The sequence below is a fragment of the Calliphora vicina genome, chromosome 4 (genome assembly GCF_958450345.1).
Source record: "Calliphora vicina chromosome 4, idCalVici1.1, whole genome shotgun sequence".
Classification (NCBI taxonomy): domain Eukaryota; kingdom Metazoa; phylum Arthropoda; class Insecta; order Diptera; family Calliphoridae; genus Calliphora; species Calliphora vicina.
Genome location: NC_088783.1, coordinates 114,518,076 through 114,538,704, shown reverse-complemented (window position 1 = coordinate 114,538,704; position 20,629 = coordinate 114,518,076). Strand labels below are relative to the sequence as shown.

Sequence of the window (20,629 nt, the reverse complement as noted above, 5' to 3'; positions counted from 1 at the left end):
TAAACGAATAATCGTTAAAATATTAACAGATTTATAACCAAAACTTATATTTAACTGTTAAAAAAGAAAATTTGGTATAATTTGCGATTTTTAAAACGAATAAAAAAATTAATCGAATAAATGAGAACGAATAATCGTTAAAATTTTGTCTTAAAAACCATCAAACTTAATACAAATTAGTATTATTATGAAAAATAGTAAAAATATAAGATTTTTAAAACGAATAAAATATTATTCGAATAATTATAAACGAATAATCGTTAAAATAACAAAAGATTTATAAACAAAACTTAAATTTAACTGTTAAAAAAGAAAATTTTTGTATAATTTTCGATTTTTAAAACGAATAAAAAAATGAATCGATTAATCATGAACGAATAATCGTTAAAATTTTGTCTTAAAAACCATCAAACTTAATACAAATAAGTATGATTATGAAAAATAGTAAAGAATATAGGATTTTTAAAACGAATAAAATATTATTCGAATAATTATAAACGAATAATCGTTAAAATATTAACAGATTAGTATTATTATGAAAAAATGGAAATAATATAATATTTTTCAAACGAATAAAATATTATTCGAATATTTATAAACAAATAATCGTTAAGATAACAACAGCTTTATAACCAAAACTTAAATTTATCAGTTAAAAAAGAAAATTGTTGTATAATTTGCGATTTTTAAAACGAATAAAAAAGTTAATCGAATAAATGAGAACGAATAATCGTTAAAATTTTGTCTTAAAATTTACCAAACTTAATACAAATTAGTATGATTATGAAAAATAGTAAAGAATATAAGATTTTTAAAACGAATAAAATATTATTCGAATAATTATAAACGAATAATCGTTAAAATAACAACAGATTTATAACCAAAACTGAAATTTAACTGTTAAAAAAGAAAATTTGGTGTAATTTGCGATTTTTAAAACGAATAAAAAAATTAATCGAATAAATGAGAACGAATAATCGTTTTCCCCGAGAAAATTTTTCCCGGGAACAACATTTTTTTTAGGAATTTTTCCCAGGAACAATTTTTTTTGTTTTTTTATTTGAAAATAAAATATTTTTCTTTAAGTATTTTATGATTTATTAAATTAAAACTTGTTGTTTACAAAATATTTTTTTATTTTATAACTTGACATTTTTTTTTTTTGTTATAAAATAATTTTTAGAGTGAGTTTTTCCTGAAAAAAAAAAAATAATTTCAAAGTTTAATAAGAAAAAGCTGAAATAAAATATGTATGTATGGATAGTAACGATCTTATACAAATTTTCAATACATAATTATTTTAATCATCGTCTTCCTCCTCCTCATCATCCTCATCCGAATCAAAAACATGTCTTATATTCGACAAAGACCGTTGATGGTCTACGGTGCTTTTTATATCGGGCAACTTTTCACAATTTCCACAAACATAGGGTTTTTGTAGATTTGCCTTTGATTTGAAATGTTGCGGACAGAAATTACAGAAATATACACCATGAGTTTTCAGATGACTTCTTAGATAATGCTGATGATAAAAACGTCGATAGCAAATATCGCAACCATGGGGCCGCTCTTTGATGTGCGGCTGATAGTGGGCCAGTCTTTCGGTATTTGTGGGAAATATTTTCGCACACACCTGGCAGGGAAAGCAAGACTCGCTTTCGTGCGACATGACATGAGGCACGAAAATACTATCCCGGACGAAGGTTTGCGGACACACGGGACACTGGAATTGATTGTTTTTGTCATGGGTCTTGAGGTGGGAGCTTTGGCCCGACTTGGTTTTGAAACTTCTATTGCATTGCTCACATTTAAAGGGCAAATTTGTTTGTCTGTACTTGCGATGAAAACTTTCCAAGTGTTTTTGCATGCCGCTTTTTGTGGTAGATTTATATTTGCAATCCTGACATTTATACAGCAGCACAACACATTTAGTTGCACGATTTATGGATTCTGTGGTGGTATAGTTTAAACTGCCGCTGGGCGTATTGTCATCATCAAGAGATTCCAAATTTGAGTCATCTTTAGTTGAGTCTTCAGTTGGCTGCAAAAACAATGATAATTCTATATTAAAAAGGCCTTTAGAGTATTTTTAAATGTTACCACCTACCTCTACCGCTTCCTTATATGTTAGATATTTAACTTTTTTCTTTTCACAGTTTCGACAAGCATAGGGTGGCAGCTGAGCGACCAGTGAATTAAATTCCTCTTTACAAAAATAACAATTGTGTGATTTGTGGCATTTCAAGTGTTTCAACAGATATTGTTGTTTCTTATAGCGGCGATAACAAATATTACAACCAAATGGCTGGTCTACGGCATGTGTATTCCAATGTTGCAAACGTTGCTCATGACTGCTAAATATTTCGCCGCAAACCTGACAGGGAAAACATGTCTCGCTTTCATGTGTCATAATGTGTGTAGCGAAATAGTTGTCACGTAGTTTAGCTGGACACAGGGGACATTGTACAAACACTTTACTATCATGCATTTTTTCGTGAAATTTCAAACCATTTTTACTTTTGAAACCTCTAATACACTTTTGACATTGATACGGAAAGTCCTTGTAATAGTTTTTATCGTGTCTTTTTATTATGTGCTTAATTAGGCCGCTTTTAGTTCTTATATATTTTTGGCAATATTCACATTTATTAATTATTGACCGTCTGAATCTTTTCTTCTTTGTAACTGTACTAACACTGGCCTGGTTGTCCTCATCTGTGCCAGATTCATTTGTTAGCTCATCCTCTTCATTGCTCTCACCATCATATTGCGAACCAGCAGTATCACTGACATCATGCATGTCTTCTTCCTCATTTATATTTTCATCGTTTATATAAACGACTTCTATGACTTCTTTAATGTTTTCGGCTTCTGCCTTTGGCGATAAAATTACAAATTCTTCATTAAATTGTTCCTCTAAAGGATTTGAAGATGGGAAAATCTAAAAACATTAAAGAAAATTTGATTAGAAATGGTACAAAAAAATCTTCAAATTTTTTTAAAAAACAAACAAAAATTGAATTCCAAAAATGGGCATAAAACATTTCCATTTTGCTGAAAATTCTCAAAAATTTAAAATCCCAAATAAAGTATAAAATTTCCCCATTTTTTGGGATTTTGTAAAAAGTAGATATTTTTATAATTTATCAAATAATTTCATTAAAATACCAAAAAGTAAGCATTTTCTACTAAAAATTCTTAAAAAAAATGAATTCCCAAATTGGGTATTATAAATCCCTTTTTGGGAATTGTGAAAAGTGAGATTTTCAATAAATAAGCCTCATAATTTCATTAAACTATAACAACTTCATTATTTTTTGCTAAAATTTCTCAAAAATTTAAATTCCCAAATAAATTATAAAATTTCCCCATTTTTGGGGATTTTGTAAAAAGTAGATATTTTTATAATTTATCAAATAATTTCATTAAAATACCAAAAATTAAGCATTTCCTATTAAAAATTCTTAAAAAAAATTGAATTCCCAAATTGGGTATTATAAAAAGTGGGTATTGTGAAAAGGGAGATTTTCAATCAATAACCCTCATAATTTCATTAAACTATAACAACTTCATTATTTTCTGCTAAAATTTCTCAAAAATTTAAATTCCCAAATAAAGTATAAAATTTCCCCATTTTTTGGGATTTTGTAAAAAGTAGATATTTTTATAATTTATCAAATAATTTCATTTAAATAACAAAAATTAAGCATTTCCTATTAAAAATTCTTAAAAAAATTTAATTCCCAAATTGGGTATTTCAAATCCCTTTTTGGGAATTGTTAGAAAAAGGATTTTTTTAACATTTTATACACATAATTTCATTAAATTTTATCAATTGAACATTTTCTGCTAAAAATTCTCAAAAATTTAAATTCCCAAATAAAATATAAAATTTCCCCATTTTTGGGGATTTTGTAAAAAGTAGATATTTTTATAATTTATCAAATAATTTCATTAAAATAACAAAAATTAAGCATTTCCTATTAAAAATTCTTAAAAAAAATTGAATTCCCAAATTGGGTATTTTAAATCTCTTTTTGGGAATTGTGAAAAGTGAGATTTTCAAACAATAAGTCTCATAATTTCATTAAACTATAACAACTTCATTATTTTCTGCTAAAATTTCTCAAAAATTTAAATTCCCAAATAAATTATAAAATTTCCCCATTTTTTGGGATTTTATAAAAAGTAGGTATTTTTATAATTTATCAAATAATTTCATTAAAATAACAAAAATTAAGCATTTCCTATTAAAAATTCTTAAAAAAAAATTGAATTCCCAAATTGGGTATTATAAATCCCGTTTTGGGAATTGTTAGAAAAGGGATTTTTTTGAACATTTTATACACATAATTTCATTAAATTTTATCAATTCGACATTTTCTGCAAAAAATTCTCAAAAATTTAAATTCCCAAATAAAATATAAAATTTCCCCATTTTTTGGGATTTTCTAAAAATTAGGTATTTTTATAATTTATCAAATAATTTCATTAAAATACCAAAAATTAAGCATTTTTTACTAAAAATTCTTAAAAAAAAATTTAATTCCCAAATTGGGTATTATAAATCCATTTTTGGGAATTGTGAAAAGGGAGATTTTTAAACAATAAGCCTCATAATTTCATTAAACTATAACAACTTCATTATTTTCTTTAAAAAATTTTCAAAAATTTTAATTCCCAAATAAATTATAAAATGTCCCCATTTTTTTGGGATTTTGTAAAAAGTAGATATTTTTATAATTTATCAAATAATTTCATTACAATAAAAAAATTAAGCATTTTCTATTAAAAATTCTTAAAAAAATTGAGTTACCAAATTGGGTATTTCAAATCCCTTTTTGGGAATTGTTAGAAAAAGGATTTTTTTTAACATTTTATACACATAATTTCATTAAATTCCATCAATTCAACAATTTCTGTTAAAATTTCTCAAAAATTTAAATTCCCAAATAAAGTATAAAATTTCCCCATTTTTTGGGATTTTGTAAAAATTAGGTATTTTTATAATTTATTAAATAATTTCATTAAAAAACAAAAATTTAAGCATTTTTTACTAAAAAATTGTTGAAAAAATTAAATTCCCAAATTGGGTATTTCAAATCCCTTTTTGGGAATTGTTAAAAATAGCAATTTTTTATATTGTATTTACATAATATCATTTAAATACAACAAATTAAACATTTTCTGTAACAAAATGCTCAAAAATGTAAATTCCCAAAGTGGGTATAAAAAATCCCCATTTTGGGAATTCTCAGGAAAATATAAAATCATATTTTATTTACATACATAATCTCATTAATACTAATTTCAACATTTTCTAGTGAAAATTCTTCAATGGGGTATAAAAAATCCCCATTTTGGGAATTGATAAAAATTAGATTTTTTTTTTAAATTTAATAACAAAATTTCTTTAATACACAAAGTCTGCTTTTACACACAGCAAGTTTACTTGAAGCAAGTCTCTTCGACAGCAAGTCTGTGTTTAATTTTGTATATCAAAACCTAATAGACACCATAGTGAAAATGAGAAAACAAAAGAGAATTGAAGAGACTTGCCAGTACAAGCAAGTGTGTACCGCTCTTCTTTCTGCTCTCCTATAAACTCTAAACTTGCGCAAGAAAACTTGCCCTCTGTAAAAGCAAAATATTAAACATTTTCTAATGAAAATTCCCAAATTGGATTTAAAAAAATCCCCATTTTGGGAATTGTTAGAAAAGTACGATTTTTAACATATTAACACATAAAATATATTTCATTTTATTTTTTTTTCAAATTTTTTTTTCCCAATTTTTTCCCGAGATTTTTTTTTTTTTTTTTTTTTTAAAAAAAAATATTTTTTCTATTTGTTTAAATTTTTGTATACTTTCGTTTATTCATTATATTATTTTGGAAATAATATACATAAAACTTGTAATTTTCAATTCATTAACATTCAGCTTGTTATGGTAATCACCCCTATCGCGAATCAATATTTCACATGAAATATTTTTCCCTTTCCGTGAAAAATTCCCCTTGTTGTGAAATTTTTAGATGGAATTTTGTGAACAATAAACAGCTGTTACAAACATAATTAACTATTGTGAATGATAAGTTCATGGGAATATCACGATAGCAATTTTCCCTTCGAGGGAAATGAATATTTCATGTGAACAAAATTTCACATGTTAGGGGTGAATATGTACTTAAGCAATAATTTGTTTTGTTTTATTTTTCGCTATCTATTCCCCCTCATCCGATTCAAAAACATGTTTTTTTCTCAACAAAGACCGTTGATGTTGTACGACGCTTTTTATGTCCGGCAACTTTTCACAATTCCCACAAACATAGGGTGGCTGTAGAGTTTGATTCGAATTGAAATGTTGCGGACAGAAATGACAATAGTACAGACCGTGAGCTTTCATGTGAGCTTTGTGAAAATGTTTATAAAGAAAACGTCGATGACAAATTTCACAAACATAGGGTCTCTCTTCAGCATGTGTTTGCCAATGCATCAATCTTTCAGCATTGTTGGGAAATACTTTGCCACAGTCCTGGCAGGGAAAGCAATACTCGTTTTCGTGTGTTAGGACATGTCTGGCAAATGAACTCCTTCGGAAATCAACATATGGACACACTGAACACTGATTTTGCTTAGTTTTATCGTGGGTATATTGATGCATATCAAGACCCGATTTACTGCGAAAACTTTTAATGCAACGATCACATTTGAAACGATAAATATTGTAATCGTATTTGCAATGGGTTTTTGCCAAGTGTACTGTAATGCCCTGTTTAGAGGTATAGATATTTAGGCAGTGTACACATTTGTAATGTTTAATATCGGGTTTATTTGTAGCGGTTATAGTTGACTTTATATAGTGTGAACTAATAGCACTATTACTGGTTTCGGTTTCATTAATAAATTCCAAATCTAAGTCGTCGTCATCGTTTGTGTTGGACTCCGAATCAGTTGCTACATCCATAATTTCTGTTGTATTGGAGTCCTAGAAAGACAGGGGGGAAATTAAAATTATTAAAATTGTAATTTGCTTTGAAATATTTCACCTCATTGGTATTAAGAGTTGGCTGGTTTTGGGCCTTATCAGTTTTTAAACGTTTTACTTGTTCCTCTATATTTGGCAATTTATTACATTTGCCACAGACATAGGGCGCCCGTTCAGTTTCAGTTGCTGTGTATTTCTGCTCACAGAAAAGACAGCTATATGAATGATGGTATTCTAAGTGATTCGATAGTAAAATAAATTTCTTAAAACGTCGAAAACAAAACTCACAACCAAATGGTTGATCTACAGCATGAGTGTGCCAGTGTGTCAGACGTTCTTCGGTTGTCTTAAATGTTTGGCCACACACCTGGCAAGGCAATTGTTCAGCTTCTTCGTGCAACACAACATGTGTGGCAAAATAGGTTTCATGGATTATTGCCTTGCAGAGAGGACATTTTATGTTGTTGCCATGTAATTTTATGTGTCCATTTAAACCATTTGCCGTTTTGAAACCTTTCTTGCACTCGGGACACTTAATTGGCAACACGTCATTGCTTTCGCTAGTGTCATGATGTGTTTCCATCACATGCTGCTTTAGATTTTTTGGTGTTTTGAAATGTTTTAATTGTTTGTGAATTGTTGTGTTGTTGCGATTAGTTTTTCTGTGGTATTTTACATGATTTAAGAGATATTTTTGCCTCTTGTAGCGTCTATAACAAATGTTGCAACCATATGGCTGGTCTGCGGCATGAGTCTCCCAGTGTTTTAAACGTTGTGCATGGGATTCATGGATTTTGCCACACACCTGGCAAGGGAAACATGTATCGCTTTCGTGCAACAGCACATGTGTAGCAAAATTTTTCGTACTAAATTTTTCACTGCATAAGGGACATTGTAAATAGGTGATGCCTTCATGCAGCTTTAAGTGACCTTTTAAACCATTCGCACTTCGGAAACCTTTCTGGCACTTGTGGCATTCCAAGGGCTTGTGTGAGTTTTTACTCGAGTAGTGATTTCGTCCTATGTGAACATGTAGGTCTACATCAGATGCGAAACATTTTCCGCAATGTATACATCGAAAATTCTTTGCTATACTAATACTACTACTACAGCTGGCTTTATCCTCATCATCAATGTTTTCTAACTCTTTGCCGTTTGTTTCAACATCATCATCATTTTCATCATCATCATCACTTACAGAATAACAAGTATCATTGCCATCAGTGTTTTCATCCTCATTCATATTATCATCGCTTATACAAACTACTTCTATGGTTTTTGTAGTTTCTTTGTTTTCTTGCTCTAATGTAGTTAGCGCAAACAAATCTTTCTCAGTTTGTTCCTCAAAACGATTTGTTGATAATGTAGCAAAGTCAATCTAAAAAAATTACAAAAATAGATTATAAAATTACTTTAAACTTATCATACATATACATACTTTTAAGTTTTACATGGAAAGCCATAAATCCAATTCGTAACCTTTTCTTTTCATAACCAAAAACGGATTTATAATCCCATTTTGGCAATTAAATTTTTTTTTTAAGAATTTTTACTAGGAAAAGATTAATTTTTAAAATTTAAAAAAAATTTTATTTTTTTTAAATCCCCAAAAATGGGGAAATTTTTTTCTTTATTTGGGAATTTAAATTTTTGAGATTTTTTTTTACAGAAAAATTTAAATTGTTGTATTTAAATGATATTATATAAATACAATATAAAAAATCGCCATTTTTAACAATTCCCAAAAAGGGATTTATAATACCCAATTTGGGAATTCAATTTTTTTTAAGAATTTTTCGTAAAAAATGCTTAATTTTTGTAGTTTAATGAAATTATTTGATAAATTATAAAAATACCTAATTTTTACAAAATCCCAAAAATGGGGAAATTTTATATTTTATTTGGGAATTAAAATTTTTGAAAAATTTTTAGCAGAAAATGTTCAAGTTAATATATTTTAATGAAATTATGTGGCTTTTTGCTTAAAGATCTGCCTTTTCTAATAATTCCCAAAAAGGGATTTAAAATACCCAATTTGGGAATTCCATTTTTTTAAGAATTTTTAGTAAAAAATGCTTAATTTTTGTTATTTTAATGAAATTATTTGATAAATTATAAAAATACCAAATTTTTATAAAATCCCAAAAAATGGGGAAATTTTATATTTTATTTGGGAATTAAAATTTTTGAGATTTTTTAGCAGAAAATAATGAAGTTGTTATAGTTTAATGAAATTATGAGGCTTATTGACTGAAAATCTCCCTTTTCACAATTCCCAAAAAGGGATTTATAATACCCAATTTGGGAATTAAATTTTTTTTCAGAATTTTTACTAAAAAATGCTTAATTTTTGGTATTTTAATGAAATTATTTGATAAATTATAAAAATACCTACTTTTTACAAAATCCCCAAAAAATGGGGAAATTTTATACTTTATTTGGGAATTTAAATTTTTGAGAATTTTTAGCAGAAAATGTTAAATTTATTAAATTTAATGAAATTATGTGTATAAAATGTTAAAAAAATCCCTTTTCTAACAATTCCCAAAAAGGGATTTATAATACCCAATTTGGGAATTTAAATTTTTCAACATTTTTTTATAAAAAATGCTTAAATTTTTGTTTTGTAATGAAATTATTTGATAAATTATAAAAATACCAAATTTTTATAAAATCCCAAAAATGGGGAAATTTTATATTTTATTTGGGAATTTAAATTTTTGAAATTTTTTAGCAGAAAATAATGAAGTTGTTATAGTTTAATGAAATTATGAGGCTTATTGATTAAAAATCTCCCTTTTCACAATTCCCAAAAAGGGATTTATAATACCCTATTTGGGAATTTAATTTTTTTTTAAAAATTTTTAGTAAAAAATGCTTAAATTTTTGTATTTAAATTATAAAAAAAATAAATATACAAAAAATCGTTATTTTCTAGGAATTCCCAAGAATTCTGAAATTCGAACTTAAATTCGAATTTTCGAAAAATCATAAAAAAACATAATATTAATAAATTACCTTAATTTTAACTAATAAGCAAGTAAAAACTGAATTTTCAACATTTTCTGAAAATTCGAACTTAAATTCGAATTTTCGAAAATCGCCAAAAATCCTATTTAAGCTATAGAAAATGTTATAATTTTCATAAATTACATTAATCTTTACTATAAAACAAGTAAAAACTCAATTTTCAATATGTTTGGGAATTCGAACTTAAATTCGAATTTTCGAAAATCGCCAAAAATACCTTAAAATCATAGAAAATGTCATAATTTTATTAAATTATATTTATTTTTACTATAGACAAAGTAAAAACATTATTTTTAACATTTCCTGAAATTCGAACTTAAATTCGAAATTTCGAAAAGACTCAAAATACATAATAACTACAGAAAATGTCATAATTTTAATAAATTAAATTCATTTCTAGTATAAAAAGAGTTAAAACAAATTTGCAACATATTTCGAAATTCGAACTTAAATTCCAGTTTTCGAAAATCGCCAAAAATCCTATTTAAGCTATAAAAAATGTTATTATTTTATTAAGTTGAATTTATCTTTACTATAAAGCAAGTAAAAACTAGATTTTTTTTTTGTTTGGGAATTCGAACTTAAATTCGAATTTTCGAAAATCGCCAAAAATACCTTAAAGTCATAGAAAATGTCATAATTTTAATAAATTACATTAATCTTTACTATAAAGGAAGTAAAAACTAAATTTTCCATATGTTTGGGAATTCGAACTTAAATTCGAATTTTCGAAAATCGCCAAAAATACCTTAAAGTCATACAAAATGTCATAATTTTAATAAATTATGTTAATTTTTAATATAAATCTGGTAAAAACAGCATTTTCAATATTTTCTGAAATTCGAAATTAAATGCGAATTTTCGAAAATTCCCAAAAATTATTTTTAAGCTATAGAAAATTGTGTAATTTGTCATAAGTAGCATAAATTATAATAAATTTAGTATAAAAAAAGTAAAAACTGGACTTTCAACGTATTCTGAATTTCGAACATAAATTCGAATTTTCGAAAAGTTCCAAAAATCCTTTTTGTTCATCGAAAATAACATAATTTTCATAAATTATATTAATTTTTTCTATAAAGAAAGAAAAAAAATCCATTTTCCAGAACTTCGAACTTAAGGCTTTGCCTTGAGTTGTTTTCATCAAGAGATTTTATAGTGGATTCTTTAATCATATGCTGTTTAGGAACATCCGGGGCTGTGGGTACTTTTGTTCGAATATTTACAAAGGGTTACACCCTCGTTTGGAACCGTTTAACACTTTTGGATCTGTATTAACATTCAAAAGAAAAGTGGCTAATGGTCCCCCTCCTTTATTTTATTGAAAAACAGGATTTAATTATATTTTTATATTTTTTTTTATTTAAACTTTGTTTAATTACCAAAATAATGTATGGGTACATAAGTATTTAATTCAAACTAAAAATATCTTATACAGAAACTTATTCAAACTAACCCCCTGATACAGAAACATGGGCGGCAAACTATTTTTAAAAATTTCTGTATAAAAGACACTTGAAACTCCTAAATCCTCTCTCAGTCCTCATCCGACTCGAATACATGTGACTTTTCCGCCAAAGATCTTAAATGTTTAACTCTCTGCTTTAAATCGGGCAATTGTTCACATTTGTTACACACATAGGGCGGACGTTGTGTCCTTGCAGAATTGAATACGAACGGACAGAAATGACATTGATATTGATTGTGGGCCTTTAAGTGATGTGTTAGATATTGTTGCTTACGAAAGCGTCGATAGCAAATATTACAACCAAATGGCCGTTCTTTGGCATGACTCTGCCAATGTAGCATACGTTCGCTATTGCTGTCATATACTTTGCCACACACTTGACACGGAAAGCAGCAGGCACTTTCGTGCGTCAGCACATGATTAATGAAAACATTGAGTTTGTATTGTGTGGCCGGACACACAGGACATTTAAATTTTACCTTATTCTCATGGGTAGCGTTGTGATATTTTAAGCCCTGCAGCGTTTTGAAACCTCTATTGCACACTGCACATTTGTGCGGTAATTTTTTGTGCAAGTTTGTATCATGAATTTTGGATATGTGAAAATGTACACCCTGACGTGATTTGAAACCTAAATTGCAAATTTTACACTTGTGCGGTAGTAGATCTCTGTCTTCCTTAACTTTACGTTTTTGTTTGGGTTTTTTACGATTACTACAACTGGCTTTTTCATCTTCTTCTTCAGCATTATGTTGATGTTCTCTTTGTAATTGTGTTTGGTAATCAGTTGTTTCATCTTCACTTTCTGTTGTATTAATATAATCAGTGGCGGAATCATTATCATCCTCCTCTTGGTCATCATTGCCTTTATTCTGTATTTTGCTTTCTAGTTCCTCAATTGCTTCATCATTTCTATAAAAAACTTCTATGATTTTCATATTTTCCTGTTGCTGTTGTTGTTGTTGTTCTGTTTCATGATCTTTTGCTGTTAATGCAACAAATTCCTCATCCAATTCATCTGAAGCATTTGATGTTGCAGTGGTATTCTAAAAAGCAAAAACATATATTTGTTTAACTCTGTTTAATGGTATTACAACAACTGTACTAGTATCTCATTGTTAAATAGTAGAAAATCTCAAATTTGTTTATAATTTCCTGGCAATTTTATATAAAAATATTTTCACGATTTTGACACAAACAATTTAACTGAGGATTTGATGGCGGCCCAAAATAATCCTTTTAACCCCCAGTAACACGAAGTCTGGTTATGTGTTAACTAATAGTTATACTGACACTTTTCATACAAAAATAATTTTAACCGACAGTATAACTGCTTGTTAACGCTTAACCAGGCTTCGAGTTAATGGGGGTAAGACGTAAAAAATTTCATTATTTGTTTAAATAAACAAGGTAAAAACTAAATTTTCAATATTTTCTGAAATTCGAATTTTCGAAAATCTCAAAATATACTTTTAAACTAGAGAAAATGTGTTAATTTTCATTAAATTGCATTAATTTTTACTATACAGAAAGCTAAATCTGCATTTTCAACATTTTCAGGAATTCGAACTTAAATTCGAATTTTCGAAAATCTCAAAATATACTTTTAAACTATAGAAAATGTGTTAATGTTCATAAAGTACATTAATTTTTACTATAAAGAAAGCTAAATCTGCATTTTCAACATTTTCTGGAATTCGAACTTAAATTCGAATTTTCGAAAATCTCAAAATATACTTTTAAACTAGAGAAAATGTGTTAATTTCCATTAAATTGCATTAATTTTTACTATACAGAAAGCTAAATCTGCATTTTCAACATTTTCAGGAATTCGAACTTAAATTCGAATTTTCGAAAATCTCAAAATATACTTTTAAACTATAGAAAATGAGTTAATATTCATAAAGTACATTCATTTTTACTATAAAGAAAGTAAAAACTCTATTTTCTAAATTTTCTTAAATTCGAACTTAAATTCGAAATTTCGAAAATCCCCAAAAATACTTTTTAGTCATAGAAAATATCATTATTGGTTTAAATTATATTAATTTTTCGTATAAACAAAGTAAAAACTATATTTTCAACATTTTCTGAAATTCGAACTTAAATTCGAATTTTCGAAAATCTCCAAAAATACTTTTTAGTCATAGAAAATGTTATAATTTGTATAAATTAGACAAATAAATTTTTAATAGCATAAAAAAACTCTATTTACAACATTTTCTAAAATTCGAACTTAAATTCGAAATTTCGAAAATCCCCAAAAATTTTTTTTAGTCATAGAAAATGCTGTAATTTGTATAAATTACACAAATTAATTTTGAATAGCATAAAAAAACTCTATTTTCAACATTTTCTGAAATTCGAACTTAAATTCGAAATTTCCAAAATCGCCAAAAATACGTTTGAGTCATAGAAAATGTCATAATTTGTATAAATTATATTAATTTTTAGTATAAACAAAGTAAAAACTATATTTTCAACATTTTCTAAAATTCGAACTTAAATTCGAATTTTCGAAAATCTCAAAAAATACTTTTTTGTCATAGAAAATGTCATAATTTGTATAAATTACACAAATTAATTTTTAATAGCATAAAAAAACTATATTTTCAACATTTTCTAAAATTCGAACTTAAATTCGAAATTTCGAAAGTCCCCAAAAATACTTTTTAGTCATAGAAAATGTCATAATTTGTATAAATTACACAAATTCATTTTTAATAGCATAAAAAAACTCTATTTTCAACATTTTCTAAAATTCGAACTTAAATTCGAAATTTCGAAAATCCCCAAAAATACTTTTTAGTCATAGAAAATATCATTATTTGTTTAAATTATATTAATTTTTAGTATAAACTATATTTTCAACATTTTCTGAAATTCGAACTTAAATTCGAATTTTCGAAAATCTCCAAAAATACTTTTTAGTCATAGAAAATCTCCAAATATACTTTTTAGTCATAGAAAATGCTATAATTTGTATAAATTACACAAACTAATTTTTAATAGCATAAGAAAACTATATTTTCAAAATTTTCTGAAATTCGAACTTAAATTCGAATTTTCGAAAATCTCAAAAAATACTTTTTACTCATAGAAAATGTCATAATTTGTATAAATTACACAAATTAATTTTTAATATCAAAAAAAAATCTATTTTCAACATTTTCTAAAATTCTAACTTAAATTCGAAATTTCGAAAGTACCCAAAAATACTTTTTAGTCATAGAAAATATCATTATTGGTTTAAATTATATTAATTTTTAATATAAACAAAAGAAAAACTATATTTTCAAAATTTTCTGAAATTCGAACTTAAATTCGAACTTTCGAAAAGGCTTTATAAGTTCTTTTTATGGTTTTGTTCCAAGCTTGTTTGTCATTTTGAGCCCTTTGTTACTTAAATTGCAGTTTTCTGTCCATTTCCTCTCCCATTATTTGAATGATTAAATTTTCTTCTAAAAAAATCTTCCGGTTGATACAGCTGTCGCTGAGATGATAATTTTTGGGCCAGTGAAACTCATGGCTTGAGTTCATGAGAATGTTGGTAGTTTGTCAATCATTATACAGTTCTTATATCGTTGGTGTTACAACATGCTTTAGATTATCATACGTTCTTTGTTAGCTTCCAAACGGCTTCTTTCCAGATATTACAAGGACGGCCAGTATACGCTCTGTGATTTGTTTGCATTCGCCAGCGACCTCATAAATAGCAGGACGAGTAACAATTTAAAGTCATATAGTTGAACATAACCTCGCCATTAGTTCAGAGCGGAACTAAAATAAAACTAAATTTCCTCATCGAGGTAACGCTCTCCGATTTGGATCAACGGATCAACGGATAGCACCAACAATCAATATTCCGAACGCCCCAAATTTATGTTTTTCTATATAAAATATTTTTCAAATATTTTCCTTTATCAGGCCTGTCACAGAATTCCATTCCGATCGAAAGTGGAATTAATTCCGTATTTTGCTTCTTCAGAAAAAGTAAAACGAAAATTTCTTTCGGCATGAAACCACTTTCAGTTTTCAAAGTGGAATTGATATTTGATTGTAATTATTTGCTTTTCTAAAATTTGTAGTCAATTTCTGTACCAAAACCTTCACATTTGTTTAATATGAAAAACGCTGTCAAATTAAAAAATAAAGAAATACAGAATTATTAAATATTTTTGGCATTAATAAATTACACGGAATCTGAAGAACCAAAAGAGAAAACGATTGGAATAAAAACTACGGAATTGAAACCATTCCGAACAAAATGTGTGACAGGCCTGTATATAACAATTTGCGTATAACAGTTTTTTTACAGAAAATATAACAGTTTTTTCCCTAAAAAATTTCGTATATATTTTTCAAATAGTTTTCTCTATATAACAATTTGTGTATAACAGGTTTTTTTTACAGAAAATATTGAGTATAACAGTTTTTTCCCTAAAAAATTTGGCATATAACACAATTTTCTATAGAAATGTTTGCATGTAAAAAAAAAAAAATTTATAGAAAATGTTGTATATAACAGTTTTTTACCGAAAATTTTGTGTATCACAATTTTTTTTATAGAAAATGTTGAGTATAACAGTTTTTTCTGCAGAAAATATTGTATATAACAGTTTTCTCTATAGAATAATGTGTTTATAACAGTTTCTTTTCAGAAAATATTGTGAATAACAGTTTTCTCCATTGAAAATTTTGTGTATAACAGTTTTTTTCTCTAAAATATTTTGTGTATAACAGTTTTTTTTTGTAGAAAATGTCGAGTATAGCAGTTTTTTCTATATAAAATTTTATGTATAACCGTTTTTTCTATAGAAAATATTATGTATAACAGTTTTTTCCTTTAGAATAATGTGTTTATAACAGTTTTTTCTCAGAAAATATTGTGAATAACAGTTTTCTCTATTGAAAATTTTGTGTATAACAGTTTTTTTTCTAAAATATTTTGTGTATAACAGTTTTTTTTGTAGAAAATGTCGAGTATAGCAGTTTTTTCTATATAAAATTTTATTTATAACCGTTTTTTCTATAGAAAATATTATGTATAACAGTTTTTTCTTTAGAATAATGTGTTTATAACAGTTTCTTCTCAGAAAATATTGTGAATAACAGTTTTCTCTATTGAAAATTTTGTGTATAACAGTTGTTTCTCTAAAATATTTTGTGTATAACAGTTTTTTTTATAGAAATGTCCAGTATAACAGTTTTTTTTGTAGAAAATGTCGAGTATAACAGTTTTTTCTATATAACATTTTATGTATAACCGTTTTTTCTACAGAAAATATTATGTATAACAGTTTTTTCTTTAGAATAATGTGTTTATAACAGTTTTTTCTCAGAAAATATTGTGAATAACAGTTTTCTCTATTGAAAATTTTGTGTATAACAATTTTTTTTATAGAAATGTCGATTATAACAGTTTTTTTTTTGTAGAAAATGTCGAGTATAGCAGTTTTTTCTATATAAAATTTTATGTATAACCGTTTTTTCTATAGAAAATATTATGTATAACAGTTTTTTCCTTTAGAATAATGTGTTTATAACAGTTTTTTCTCAGAAAATATTGTGAATAACAGTTTTCTCTATTGAAAATTTTGTGTATAACAGTTTTTTTTATAGAAATGTCGAGTATAACAGTTTTTTTGTAGAAAATGTCGAGTATAACAGAAAATATTATGTATAACAGTTTTTCCTTTAGAATAATGTGTTTATAACAGTTTCTTCTCAAAAAATTTTGTGAATAACAGTTTTCTCCATTGAAAATTTTGTGTATAACAGTTTTTTCTCTAAAATATTTTGTGTATAACAGTTTTTTTTATAGAAAATGTGGAGTATAACTGTTTTTTTTGTAGAAAATGTCGAGTATAACAGTTTTTTCTATATAAAATTGTATGTATAACAGTTTTTTCTTTAGAATAATGTATTTATAACAGTTTCTTCTCAGAAAATATTGTGAATAACTGATTTTTCTCTAAAATATTTTGTGTATAACAGTTTTTTCTATATAAAATTTTATGTATAACAGTTTTCTCTTTAGAATAATGTGTTTATAACAGTTTCTTCTCAGAAAATATTGTGAATAACTGATTTTTCTCTAAAATATTTTGTGTATAACAGTTTTTTTTATAGAAAATGTCGAGTTTAACAGTTTTTTTTGTAGAAAATGTCGAGTATAACAGTTTTTTCTATAGAAAATATTATGTATAACAGTTTTTTCTTTAGAATAATGTGTTTATAACAGTTTCTTCTCAGAAAATATTGTGAATTACAGATTTTTCTTTAAAATATTATCCGTATAACAGTTATTTCTATAGAAAATATTGTGTATGACAGTTTTTTCTAAAGAAAATGTTTGCGTATAACTGATTTTTACTATAAAATATTTTGTGTATAATAGAAATTTTTAGTTTTTTCTATAGAAAATGTTGTGTATGACAGTTTTTTCTAAAGAAAAATTTTGTGTATAACAGTTTTTACTATAAAATATCTTTTGTGTTCATTTTTTTCGATATAAATGGTGTGTATAAAAGTTTTTTTTTAGTGTATAACAGTAGTGACCAAAAAAACATTTTCTGTTCAAGAGTTTTTTCTACAGAAAAGGTTGTGTATAACAGTATCTACCATATAAAATGTTGCGTATAACATGTTGTGTAGATCAGTTTTTCTACATAAAATTGGAGTGTATAACAGTTTTTATTTTGATTTATAACAGTTTCTACTATAGAAAATGTCAAGTATAACAGTATTATTCTATACAAATTTTTGTGAATATCAGTTTTTTCTAAAGAACATTTGGTTATATCAACTTTTATCAATGTAAACTAGGTATACATATAGTTATTGAATAAATAAAACAAAATCTTTAATAAGAATAGTGAAATAGATTCCATTTAAAATCCTAATTGTTAGTGGAAATGAGAAAGTTAATGCAAAAAAAAATTAAACCAAATTACTCTCTTTTCAAACATATGCGTGATATAAAGTTTATATAAAATACAAAAAATAATACATAGCTATAACAAATGTATATTTAAGATTATCTACCATTTATTGTTGCAAAAAAACTTCAGTCCTCCCCATAATATGTCAGCATATTCCATCACAATTTGAGACTCTAAGATAGGTATTAAAAAAAATCTATTAATTTAAATTAATTTTTTATTATTTTTTATACTTACATATTGTAATTTCGCTATAAAGCCATCGTCTTAATAATTTTTTAAAATATTTTCAAAATTCTAGTGAAATTTTAATCACCATTTCAAAAATGTACATTAAAACTAACTTAAAAACTAATAAAATTGTAAAAAGCATTCAGCTGTTTTATTAAAATATATATTTTCCTTGCTAGTTTTAGTTTTAGAAATTGTCAATTAATTAGAAATAACCAAAATATTGATTACCTTATCAGAAATATCATCCTCCATTTCTTTACTTGCCGGCTGGGTTAAGGCGGAAATATCTACAATTTTCGAAACTGTAGTACAAATTGGCATGTAGTCAAAATGTTCTTGTCCTCTAGCCTCTACTTTTGGCTCTTCTTTAACAATATGTCTTGCTATTGGCTGCTTCTGCTCTTCTGTGTTAGCGGCTGGTTCTTCGCTGGGTAGAGAACATTCGATTGGTGTGCCGCTTGAAGAGCGATCTAGATTTAGATCGTTTTGTATTGCGGCCACATGGCTTGCCAGTGCAGGAGTAGTTTGTTGACTTTGTTGCAAATCTTGCTGCTCATTCAAATGCTCCAGTCTGATGTGGCAAATGAACACACCAATATCAGTGGTAGCCTTTTGGCAATATGTACAATAAAATGTCCATTTGTCGGCACAATTGGTGACAAATAGCTCACCACATTTAGAGACGCTATCGTCTGACAAAGTTATGCTTTCTCGGGCTCTTTTCTGCGGCAGCATACACGTTGGCTCTATAACGTCAACAGACATATTCGAATTGGAATGCAATTTAATCAATTTATAGTTAAATAGTTCACTTTTATTTTATTTTTTAAAGTCACTAGCAATGTTTTTTTTTTAAATAGATTTATTTATTTCCATAACTTTTTGTCTTATTTTAAGGGTTTTTGTTTTAAAAACTAGTTTTCTTCCAGGGATTTGTTTTAATTATTCTCAAAAATTAATTAAAAACTCTTTTAATAATGATTTTTCACGGGCATACAGAAAATTTCAGCGTTTTAATGCTAAAAAATTTCAATGAGAATAGGCCGCACACAATGCAAAACGGCGTCAAGCTGACAGAAATATCGACAACGGCGGCATAAAATCGTTTTTAAAAAATATAACAAAAACATGAAAACATGCACAAAATTTCAAAAATTTTACAGAATTTAAACAAAATACAGTAAAATAATGCAAATTTTGTTAAACAATAAAATTTAAATAAACGGCCTTTTGAAAATAATAGGCGGCCCGGCTAAAATGTATTTCAGTAATTTAACGCCGTTAGTTGATTACGAAAGGCGTAAAAAGTAGTTTGACAACTGACAAACATTTTTTGTTTATGGCTAAAATAAGTGTTGCTGACAATCTTTTAACAAAAATCGCAAACATACCAATTTAGATGTTTTTAAGGTCAATTCGATAATGTGGATTGATTTTTATTTGAAAAAAAATGAACAAATCTAGTTTAAGGCCGCTAAGGAAAAAAAGAAACCTTGAAATAGGGAGTAGTAATGATTTTGGAAAAATATTATCCGAGTTATGGGTCTCTACAGTTGAAACTGAAATTTTATTATATCTTTGATATTTGTTATCGAATTGAAAAATTGTTTATATCATTTGATAGCTTTTTAAAGTACCCCTACAATGAGTTATTAAGCATCCCAATTTATTGATAAATTTTGCCCAATTTCGAATTTTGATCCGACGTTTTTTTAATTGTATTTTATTTTAAAAAATTCCGTAATAACGGTAAGTTTTATATACAGTGAATTGTAGCCAAGATCCATAGCTTTAATTTAAGATATATAACCGCATAACTTTTGAAGTCCAGTGACTTCACGTGGACCCACAAGAAATAATCCTGAGCTGTCAAATCGCACGACCTTGGAAGCCAATTGACAGGTTCATTTCTCGAAATTAGGTTATCGCAAAATTTTGATTTCAATAAATCTTTGTTTGCGGTCAT

General features: G+C 26.6%; 1 protein-coding gene across 2 annotated transcripts; it reads right to left on the bottom strand.

Annotated features, from left to right (window-relative positions):
- Positions 1-1,074: 1,074 nt before the first annotated feature.
- LOC135958140 (zinc finger and BTB domain-containing protein 17-like) lies at positions 1,075-19,678 on the bottom strand. 2 transcript variants are annotated; one of them, XM_065509013.1, is made up of 3 exons: positions 18,892-19,678; positions 2,108-2,941; positions 1,075-2,041 (listed from the first exon to the last, which is right to left on the bottom strand). In XM_065509013.1, the coding sequence occupies exons 1-3, from the start codon at positions 19,426-19,428 to the stop codon at positions 1,301-1,303; spliced, it is 2,112 nt and encodes a 703-aa protein (XP_065365085.1). In that variant the 5' UTR covers positions 19,429-19,678; the 3' UTR covers positions 1,075-1,300. The 2 variants fall into 2 exon arrangements, with proteins under 2 accessions (XP_065365085.1, XP_065365086.1); XM_065509014.1 differs by lacking the exons at positions 1,075-2,041; positions 2,108-2,941 and adding an exon at positions 11,352-12,531.
- Between the last annotated feature and the right edge of the window lie 951 nt (positions 19,679-20,629).